Source organism: Heterodontus francisci, chromosome 43 (assembly GCF_036365525.1).
Source record: "Heterodontus francisci isolate sHetFra1 chromosome 43, sHetFra1.hap1, whole genome shotgun sequence".
Taxonomy (NCBI): domain Eukaryota; kingdom Metazoa; phylum Chordata; class Chondrichthyes; order Heterodontiformes; family Heterodontidae; genus Heterodontus; species Heterodontus francisci.
Window position 1 is genome coordinate 26,878,726 of NC_090413.1, and position 10,714 is coordinate 26,889,439.

The 10,714-nt window shown below is 46.5% G+C and overlaps 1 protein-coding gene across 1 annotated transcript; it reads left to right on the top strand.

The window, feature by feature from the left end:
• Positions 1–433: 433 nt before the first annotated feature.
• clpp (caseinolytic mitochondrial matrix peptidase proteolytic subunit) lies at positions 434–9,028 on the top strand. The gene is made up of 7 exons (XM_068021255.1): positions 434–525; positions 3,177–3,278; positions 3,865–3,936; positions 4,022–4,118; positions 5,249–5,436; positions 6,839–6,944; positions 8,710–9,028. The coding sequence occupies exons 1-7, from the start codon at positions 505–507 to the stop codon at positions 8,865–8,867; spliced, it is 744 nt and encodes a 247-aa protein (XP_067877356.1). The 5' UTR covers positions 434–504; the 3' UTR covers positions 8,868–9,028.
• The last annotated feature ends 1,686 nt before the right edge of the window (positions 9,029–10,714 follow it).

A 10,714-nucleotide genomic window follows, 5' to 3' on the forward strand; every position in this document is an offset into this window, starting at 1 on the left:
TTTGCTTTTAAGTTTTCTTTGATCTGCTGTGTATTTGCAGAATTTTTCTGGTTTTATAATGGCCCAGGTTTTTTCCCCACACCTGCTAGTTCACTGAAGCTTGTGATTAACAATTACATTTGAAAGGGTAAATATTGATCATCCATTGAGGAAAATACGAAAGTATTGGGCTTGAGATTGAATTATTTGAAATGTCCCAAAAAATTGCCCTCACTCGATGGAAACTCTGCGCTACTTTATGGTTGGCCAAACTACCCACTTTACAGTTGTGAAAAAAAACTGTTTGCGTTACTTAATCGTTACCAATATTATTAATAATAACAATCTGCCGCAGGGTGCAGAATTCCCAGGGGTTTGCCAGCGGCCGCTTTTCACCTTGCAGAGGCTGATGTTGCTGCGGCTTCGCACCAGGCCGCGTTGCCATGGTGAAGCGACTTCCGGTTTACGTCATCCATGGAGGGGTCTCACTGAGAACATCCGGGTGGAAGGTCAGAGGGAGCCAAGATGTTGCTGCAGAGACTGAGGGTGAGTGGGAGCTGGGGCTCTGAGGGTAGGGTTACAACAACTGCAAGCCTGTCTAAAAAGCCTAAAATAAACTTTAGTTCATTTGCAAGACTAAAGCTGCCAGTCTTCTTGACATTTGCTTTTTATTGTGTGACCTGTCTGGGTTACCTGGGCTCTGGGTTTGTGCCTCTCCACCTGGTGATCAATCTCACACCAAGCCCTCCCCCCACCACCCACACACTCTACCAGAGTAACCTGTCCAAGATTGTAAGCTGTGAGGAGGAGGCTGCAAAGAGATGTCAACAGGTGAAGTGAGTGGGCAATAAGGTGGCAGATACAGTTTAATGTGGGGAAGTGTGAGGTCACTCACTTTGGTAGTAAGGACATAAAAGCAGAATAATTCTTAACAGGCCTGAAACTTCTAAATGCTGATGTTCAGAGAGGCGTGGGTGTACTTGTAGAAGGAGCACAGAAAGTTAGCATGCAGGTGCAGCAAGCAATTAGGAAGGCAAATGCCATGTTGACCTTTATTGCAAGGGGATTGGAGTACAAGAATAAAGAAGTCTTGCTTTAGTGAGACCATATCAGGCCTGTGTCCTCAGTACCTTGCTCTACGGCAGCGAGGCCTGGACAACGTATGCCAGCCAAGAGCGACGTCTCAATTCATTCCATCTTCGCTGCCTTCGGAGAATACTTGGCATCAGGTGGCAGGACTATATCTCCAACACAGAAGTCCTTGAAGCGGCCAACACCCCCAGCTTATACACACTACTGAGTCAGCGGCGCTTGAGATGGCTTGGCCATGTGAGCCGCATGGAAGATGGCAGGATCCCCAAAGACACATTGTACAGCGAGCTCGCCACTGGTATCAGACCCACCGGCCGTCCAATTCTCCTCTATAAAGACGTCTGCAAACGCGACATGAAATCGTGTGACATTGATCACAAGTCGTGGGAGTCAGTTGCCAGCATTCGCCAGAGCTGGCGGGCAGCCATAAAGACAGGGCTAAATTGTGGCGAGTCAAAGAGACTTAGTAGTTGGCAGGAAAAAAGACAGAGGCGCAAGGGGAGAGCCAACTGTGCAACAGCCCCGACAAACAAATTTCTCTGCAGCACCTGTGGAAGAGTCTGTCACTCTAGAATTGGCCTTTATAGCCACTCCAGGCGCTGCTTCACAAACCACTGACCACCTCCAGGCGCGTATCCATTGTCTCTCGAGATAAGGAGGCCCAAAAGAAAGAAAGAAAGAAAGAACCTGGAATACTGTTTGCAGTTTTGGTCTCCATATTTAAGGAAGGAGATACATGCCTTGGAGTGTACAGTGAAGGTTCACTAAATTGGTCCTTGGGATGAGAGGGTTGTCCTATGATGAGAGGCTGAGTAGATTGGATCTATATTCTCTGGAGTTTAGAAGAATGCGAGGCGATTTCATTGAAACATTCAAGATTCTGAGGGGACTTGATAGGGTATATACTGAGAGATTGTTTCCCCCGACTGGGGAATCTAAAACACGAGGGCACAGTCTCAGGATAAGAGGCTGATGGTTTAGGACTGAGATGAGGAGAAATTTCTCCACTCAGAGGGTTGTGAATCTTTGCAATTGTCTACCCCAGAGGGTTGTGGATGCTCCATCGTTGAATATATTCAAGGCTGAGATAGATAGATTTTGGGGGAATATGGGGAGCAGGTGACAAAGTAGAGTTGAAGTACATCAGCCATGATCGTATTGAATGGCAGAGCAGGCTCAAGTGGCCTACTGCTGTCAGGGTTCAAGAGGACTTCATTGTTTGTAAAGCACTTTGGGAAGTCCTGAGGTTGTGAAAGGTGCTATAGAAATGCAAATCTGTCTGTCTTTCTCTCTCTCTCTCTCTCACTCACTTTCTTTTGCCTCTATTTCTTTCTTTGTAAAACATGTCACCGATTCTCAATATTCTTATTAAGTGTCTCACTGTTTCTTGTGGTGTGGGAGTAGTTTGGATCCTCTCTCTTTCCCTCATGTTTACTGAGGATGCTATCACCTTGTAAGCAAATGTTTGGACCTTCACTCTGCTGTGAATTTCCTACATTGTATCTACACTTTTAAAACAATGTATTGCATATTAAGTGTCAGTATTTCAGAAGCCTGGTATCAGCGTCAAGCTCTGCAGGTCAGATATAGCCCAGCCAAAGCTCCTTTCGCTCTGTGTTGTTCCCAACCACAATCTCTTACTTCACAAATGGGACTTCTCCATTTCTCATTCCATTTGATGGCCTTTCTGAGCAAGATTGCCACCTTTTGCCAAATTAGGAACATTTCTGTCCTGCAGGCCTAAACCCAGTAGGTACTAGATTGAAGCTGCTCAAATTCGTGTTGGACTCTTCCAGTCAGACCTTCATCTGTCAGTCTGGACTGCATTTGAATCCATTTTGCAAGTCCCAGAAGCAAAAGGCCAGAGTCTAGTTTACTGTATGATCCAATTCCTCAGTACAAAATTTGCATTTCTCTAGCGCCTTTCATAACCTCAGGATGTTCCAAAGTGCTTTACAGTCAATTAAGTACTTTTGTTGTGCAGTCACTGTTGTAATGTAGGAAACATTAAATATTCAAACACGGGATAGTATCATTTAAGCATTTTTTTAAAACGTGAGCGCACAGATACAAAATAAAAATATATATTTTACTCTTCTATTTAGATGTTTTTGCAGCATTCTGGACAGCTGATAATAGGATACAGGCAGATTCATCAGACATCGGGCTGTCATCACCCATTAATCCCCATAGTCATCGAACAGACAGTAAGTGCTTCAATGGGACAGAGTTTCCTTGTTAATCAGATAACACATTGTTTCCAGTGTTGTAACCAATAGCAACAGATCCTGGGATTGGAAGATCATTGACTCTCTCTCTCTCTTTGTCCCCCACTTGATCGTCGCCTTCTCATTGGAAAAACACAGATATCACGGAGGGTTGTGGGGGTGAAGGGGCGTTACAGAAGACAGGGAAAGGTGAGGCCGTTTGAAAGCAAGGTTGAGAATTCTAAAATCGAGGCGTTGCTGGACTGGGAGTTGCCATAGGTCAGCGAGCACAGAAATTATTTTCTTTATAGTCATTCACGGGATGTAGGCATCGCTGGCTAGGACAACATTGGGTGGAGGATGGGAGGCCGACCAGGAATGAATTGGAATAATCAAGTCTAGAGGTAACAAAGGTGCGGATGAGGGTTTCAGCAGCAGATGAGCTGAGGCTGGGGAATGCTACGAATGGTGGAAGTAGGTAGTCTTGATAATGGAGAGGATGTGGGGTCAGATGCTCAGCTCAGGGTCAACTAGAATAGTCCAGGTTGCAAACAGTCAGAGTATTTATAATTGTCTTTCTTTTCAGGGTCGTGGGGAGAGAGCTTATGATATCTATTCAAGACTGTTAAGGGAAAGAATTATTTGTGTCATGGGACCTGTGAGTACACATTTTTTTAAAGTCCTAGTTTTTTTTTTGTCAGTGGTAGTGTTGGTGAAGTTTAACAATTCTCTGTCTCTCTCAGATAGACGATACTGTCGCCAGTCTAGTGATTGCTCAGCTCTTGTTCCTTCAGTCAGAGAGTAACAAGAAACCAATCCACATGTACATCAACAGTCCAGGTGAGCTTGGGTCTGTGTCTCTGTGTCTCTGTGTCAACCTTTGGTGCTAAGGAACCCCTGAAAGATTCTCGTCTGATTCAGGGGAGCGCGTCGCGAGGACCTCACTCCTGTCGCTGCCTGCTTCTGTTTACATTCCCAACACCATTCCCTCCCCCCGCCCACCACCAAAGGCAGAAGTGGAGCTGGTGATTTTAGCCGCATTTCACAAGATCTATGATGAGGTCTGTCTCCACTGTCACGGATGATTCAGCACTTTTATATTTCTTGGTGCTGCCCCTATGCTTTGATATAACATATAGAATAATTATTTGCACTTGGACCCAGACTTGGTGTCAGCTGTGGCTCAGTGGGTAGCACTCTGTCATCTGACTCATAGGTCGTGGATTCGAGTTTCACCCCAGAGACTTTGAGCACAAAATCCAGGCTGAGTGAGTGCTGCATTGTCAGAAGTACTGTCTTTTGGATGAGGCATTAAACTGAGGCCCCGTCTGCTCTCTCAGGTGGCTGTAAAAGACCCTGCAGTACTATTTCAAAGATCAGCGTTCTCCCTGGTGTCCTGGCCAATATTTATCTCTCAATCAACATCGCTAAAACAGATTATCTGGTCATTGTCATGTTGCTATTTGTGGGAGTTAGCTGTGCACAAAATTCCTTCTTAGCAACAGTGACTACAGCACTTCAAAAAGGCGTCATTAGTTGTAAAACACTTTGGGATATCCTGAGATTGTGACAGGCGCTATAGAAATGCAAGTCTTTCTCTATTGGGAGGTATTGCAGCCCCTGCTCATGCGTGAGATTTTATTAAGAAAGGAGAGGTGAGGGGTCAAAAGGCAAAAGAGTAACAGGCCATGGGGAGGTAAATCAGGAGGTTGTGGATCAAACCAGCACGGGAAGGGGGTTCTGCCAGCAGGAGGAAAGGGGGAAGGAGCAATCTTGCTTTCAGTACATTGAGTATAAAGGGGAAAGCAGAGTGTTGAACGGTCTGATTGTACTGAGTGTAGCAGGACACAACCCTGCACTTGTCCCTACTCTTGTGTCACTCCCTGTGGGGTACTGTCCCATCGCCGCAGCCCACAAAATGTTTTCTGCGAGCTGTTCAGTGACTCCGTTTGCTTTTGACCCACGTGTAGGTGGTGTTGTGACTGCTGGCCTGGCTATTTACGACACTATGCAGTATATCCTGAACCCCATCTCCACGTGGTGCGTAGGGCAGGCTGCCAGCATGGGTTCCTTGCTTCTGGCCGCAGGCTGCCCGGGCATGAGGCACTCCCTACCCAACGCACGCATCATGATTCACCAACCCTCGGGAGGGGCATCTGTAAGTATCAGGAGCAGTTGCATATTTCCAGCTCTGCATTGTGTGGGCTTCATGTTACACCCATTTCTTTGGGGATACCATTCTTAGATGAAAGAAAGAAGTTGTTTTGGTTTAATGACTCTGAACGATGCCAGCTTGGAGCCTGTTCTTATTTCCAGCATTGAGGCTTAAACCTTCAGCCTTCGGATTCAGGGGCATGTGATGTCGACAGAGGGAGAGGCCATTCAGCCCCTCTATCCTGTTCTGCCATTTAGTTCGATCATGACTGATCTGAATCTTAATTCCATTTACCTTAATACCCGTAACCAACAAAATCTATTGATCTCAGTTTTAACATTTTCGATTGTCCCCCAGACTCAACAGCTTTTTTGGGAGAGAGTTCCAGATTTCCACAAACCTATTTCTCCATAGACAGATGAATACTTGGTGGGGTATTAATGGCTGTAAATTGTGATATGTTGCCCCCCAAGCTCCCAGACTGGGCTTCACTCCTTGCAGTGTAATTCCTAATAGCTCAGTATTCAGTGGTGAACAGGACTGTCGGTGTCTCTTGTCGGTAGCTCTTTAGCCTCGGGGTCAAAAAGGTTTGAGCCCCGTTACTGGGGTTTGAACTCTCAATCCAGGCTTACATTTTAGTGCAGTACTGAGGGTGTGCCACATTGTCTGAGATGCTGTCGTTTGGATGGCGTGTTAAACAACTGATCAGAACGATGTTAAAGATCCCATGGCACCATTTGAAGGAGAGCAGGTGTACCCCCAGTATACTGGCCAACATTCCTTCAGCTTCACCAAAAAAACAGATCAACTTTCATTTATCTGATAGCAGTTTGGGGGAATCTGGCTATGTGCAAAATGGCTGCCAGCATTTGTCTTCACAGTTGCTGCAGTTCAGAGTAACTCATTGTGAGATGTGTTACCCCATCACCAGAACCTCCTCTATTTTTCCCCAAACTGACTTCCCTTTGTTCCCATCATTGGCGGCTGTGTCCTCCATCCCGCTCTTCTCCTTTCAGTCCCTCCTTAAAGTCCACCTCTTTTGATCATCCTATCCGAGTATGGCTCGGTGTCCATCTTTTCATTGAGCTTCAGTGAACCACCTTGGGGCAATTTCCTATGTCTATGATGCAACTTGAATAGAAGTTGTCTAACTCGACAAATACAGGTGTGTTTCTTCTCTCTCTCTCTCTCCTCTCCCACCTCCCCCACCCACCCCCAGGATATTATTTCTGGAGCGGCGTTTGTTTTACTGTGGGTGTTGATTGGCAAATTGTTGGCTTTGAGTGGTGCAGGGATACTGATGGTGAGGGAGTGGGTAGGGGGAGACAGTCTTGAGAGACGAATAACAAAGGAGCACTCATTTTAACTAAAACATCTAATCGCTGGTCTGATGCCTCCTTCGCAGGGCCAGGCCACTGACATCGCAATACAGGCAGAGGAGATCCTCAAAATTAAGAGACAGATCAATAACATCTATGCCAAACACACGAAGCAGGAGCTATCCGTGATTGGTAAGTGCTTATCTTCAGCTTGGTGGATGTTACATGAACAGTAATTAGTGAAATAAAACAGTCCTATTTAAACATCCACCCCCCACCCCCCCCCCTCCCCCTCCCCCTCCTCGCCCTGATGCTTCAGTTGGTGAGGGTGGTGTAGAATCACTAGGCATACTTCTTCTGGTATTCCCTGAAAAGACTTGGATCTCTGGTGGACGTGATGTTAGAAAACTGGAGCACGGAATGTCCCACAAGTAGGCAGATCTCAGCCCGGGCTTTGGCGTTTATTTTATGAGTATTGCTGGCAAAGCCAATATTTATTGTCCATCCCTAACTGCCCTTTGCAAAGGTGGTGGTGAGCCACCTGCTTGAACCGCTGCAGTCCATGTGGGGGGGGGGGGTGGTAGGTACACCCACAGTGCTGTTAGGGAGTTCCAGGATTTTGACCCAGCGACTGTGAAGGAACAGCGATATAGTTCCAAGTCAGGATGGTGTGTGTCTTGGAGGGGAACTTGCAGGTGGTGGTGTTCTATGCGAGTGCTGCCCTTGTCCTTCCAGGTGGTAGAGGTCACAGGTTTGGATGGTGCTGTTGAGGAAGCCTTGGTGAGTTGCTGCAGTGCATCTTGTAGATGGTACACACTGCTGCCACTGTGCGTCGGTGGTGGAGGGAGTGAATGTTTAAGGTAGTGGATGGAGTGTTGATCAAGTGGGCTGCTTTGTCCTGAATGGTGTTGAGCTGTTTGAGTGTTGAGGTAACACAGTTGGCCTCAGTGCACTGAGTTAGAGAGGCAGAAAATTCCACCAGGGTTTCCAGTCTTGTCACTTTCTACTGGAAGTGCCATGTAGGCATTGGGTGAAGGGAGGATCTGGTTCAGCTATGATGCCCTGTTTGGTTGGATAGCCTGTCCACACTCACTATCTCAGTTAGTGAGTGAATGATGGTCACTGACAAAGGACTGTGGTGTGGGTCGGGGCTTGTGGTAACCCTGGAGATGCACACTGTTGTGAGCCAACACCTTCAGGAGAGGAAATAGTAACATCATGTTATTTGAGATATTTAAACCAATTGGGTTGAGAGATCATTCTGAGTCTCCATGTTTTCCTGCTCTGTTCACTGACAAGGTGTGTGTATTTCTCAAAGTACCGTCCCCATCGCTGATACTGGGTGCGTTTGGTAGCCAGCAACTTGCTCATTGTTACCAAAAACATTTCAAAGAGTAATTTACAGATGTTGGGCCCGTAGCAGTGGCAGAAGGGCCAAGAGGCATCCCGTGGGGATGGGAATGACTGGGCAGTATGGCTGCACTTCCGAGCTGCCTCACACGGCTGAAACAGCTGATTGCAGCTGCCTCAAGTTTCGCCCTTTGCATTGTTTTAACAATCGCTGGAGAGCAGTGGAGATTTGGGCAGCTTTAGTCAGCTGACAGGTTTAATGTGAGATCAGGTCAACTTGTGAAACAGTGTCTTGGTTCAGTTGATATCCTTGTGGCTGTAATATTGGCTCGTTCCTGTCACAAGGTGAGGTGTTAATTGGATACTGCCATTAAAAAAAGTAATCTTTTAAGAAATTGGTAAGCACCGAACTGCTTGAAATAGCCAGTGCGCTTAATATGGTTTAATTGCTGCCATGGTGATGGTGAATGGTGAGCACCATCTGTCTGATTGAGGTGGCTGTCCAAGATCGGTGAGGGCAGTGTCAGTGCTGGAGACTGTGCACCATCGAAAACTGTAAGTGACCTGATTGTTTGCCAAATCCCGTCATGGCTGTGGTGTTTTACAGAAGGAGCAATGGAGCGGGATCGGTACATGAGTCCGGTGGAAGCTCAGGAGTTTGGGATAATCGATAAGGTCCTCGTTCACCCTCCACAGGACGGGGAAGATGAGCCACAACTCGTGCATAAAGACGACACGACGACATTGGGCTCCCCTGAGCCCTGAACTGTCCAGTCCACCTGATTCATCGTTAGTCCAATTTCTCCACAGTGTGTCCGATTGTAGTTTCAACCTCATCCATTTACCCAATAAAGCGTTTGTATCAAACATTTGTAACTAACAACTTGTCAAACTGTAATAAAAACAAGAAATGCTGGAACCACTCAGCAGGTCTGGCAGCATCTGTGGAAAGAGAAGCAGAGTTAACGTTTCGGGTCAGTGACCCTTCATCGGAACTTGTCAAACTGTACTGCTTTACTTTTGGGTCAGAAGTTAACCAAGGCCCTGTCTGCCTTCTTAGGTGGATGTAAATGATTACGTGGCACTATTTTGAAGAAGGGCAAGGGAATTCTCCCGGGTGTCCTGGTCAATATTTATCCCTCAACCAACATATTATCTGGCCATTATCACGTTACTGTTTGTGGGATCTTGCGGTGCACAAATTGGCTGCTGCATTTCCTACACTAACAACAGTGTCTACACTTCAAACGAGTACTTCATTGGCTTTAACATGCTTTGGGATGTCATGAACAGCACCAACTCTCCACGGAGCTATCCAGTCAGTCCCACTCCCGGCTCGATACCTGTAGCACTGCAAGTCTACTCTCAGGTGGCCATCCAACTTCCTCTTGAAATCAGTGATTGTCTCAGCTTCCACCACCTTTGTGGGCAGTGAGTTCCAGGTCATTAATGTCCCAAAAGAGGTAGAGCAGTGGCAGAGAGGTTTAGGGAGGGAGTTCCAGAGCTTAGGGCCTAGGCAGTTTAAGGCACAAGTGGAGCGGTGATCATCAGGGATGTGCAAGAGGCCAGAATTGGAGGAGTGCGGAGAAGTTGGAACAAGGTGCCCGCTTCCAGTTCTTATCCATTGACCCCCTTCCCCTCCTGAAAGCACAGGACCTGAAAACAGGCATTTACATGGCAGTGATTCCCTTCCCTCACCCTGGTGGGAAATCCTGCTGAGATTGAGGGCCTGAGGTACTGGACTGCGTTCATTTCTGGGCACCACACCAGGGAATGATATATTGGCTTTGGCGAGGGGACAGTGCAGTTTTACTGGAATGATACCAGAGCTAAAGGGTTACGTTATGAGGACAGGTTGCACAGACTATGCTTGTATTACCTTGAGTATGGAAGATTAAGGGGGGAATCTAATTGAAGGGTTTACGATCCATAAGGAGCTGATAAGCTAAGCAGAGAGAAATGGTTTATTCTGGCAGGGAGCCCAGAAAAAGAGGGAATAACTTTAAAATCTTGCTGGTGTGGCACATCTCAACAGTGTGCCCTCAGTTAGACTGTTTTCTGCAGCTTTCAGCTTGAATATAATTTGTGCTGTACCTTGCTGGAAGTGCAAGTTGATAATGGGACATCTGGTATCTTAAAGAGCAACGGAACCAACTCTTTAAACACTGAGATTGAATGATTGAGAAAGAAACGCGGGCCTGGCAGAGAAGGAAACAGGATGAATTAAAATCAAATCAGGTACAGAAAGAATGAAAAATTTGATTGAGAGAGGAAAACTGAGACAGAAAGGAAACAATTTTTAAAAAAAGTACCCCTGTCTCAGTGCTCACTGGCTGTAAATTGCTTTGGGATGTCTTGAGGTGGTGAAAGGCGCTATATAAATACAATTTTTTTTTTAACCAAGAGTCCGTTACGCGGAAAGCTGCATGGAGTGAGGGATATGGCTTCAGTCCTTGCCTCTGATTCTGGAGGTGTCTGTGCCTGCTGAGTTAAAATCCCATTAAACTGCTTTCTTTGGCACTTTGTGCTGAGTGGACATCCTACCACAGGGGGCAGTGTGACCACAGGTTAGGCGGCGACCAGAATGGAAAGGACTACAACTCCCAGAGGCG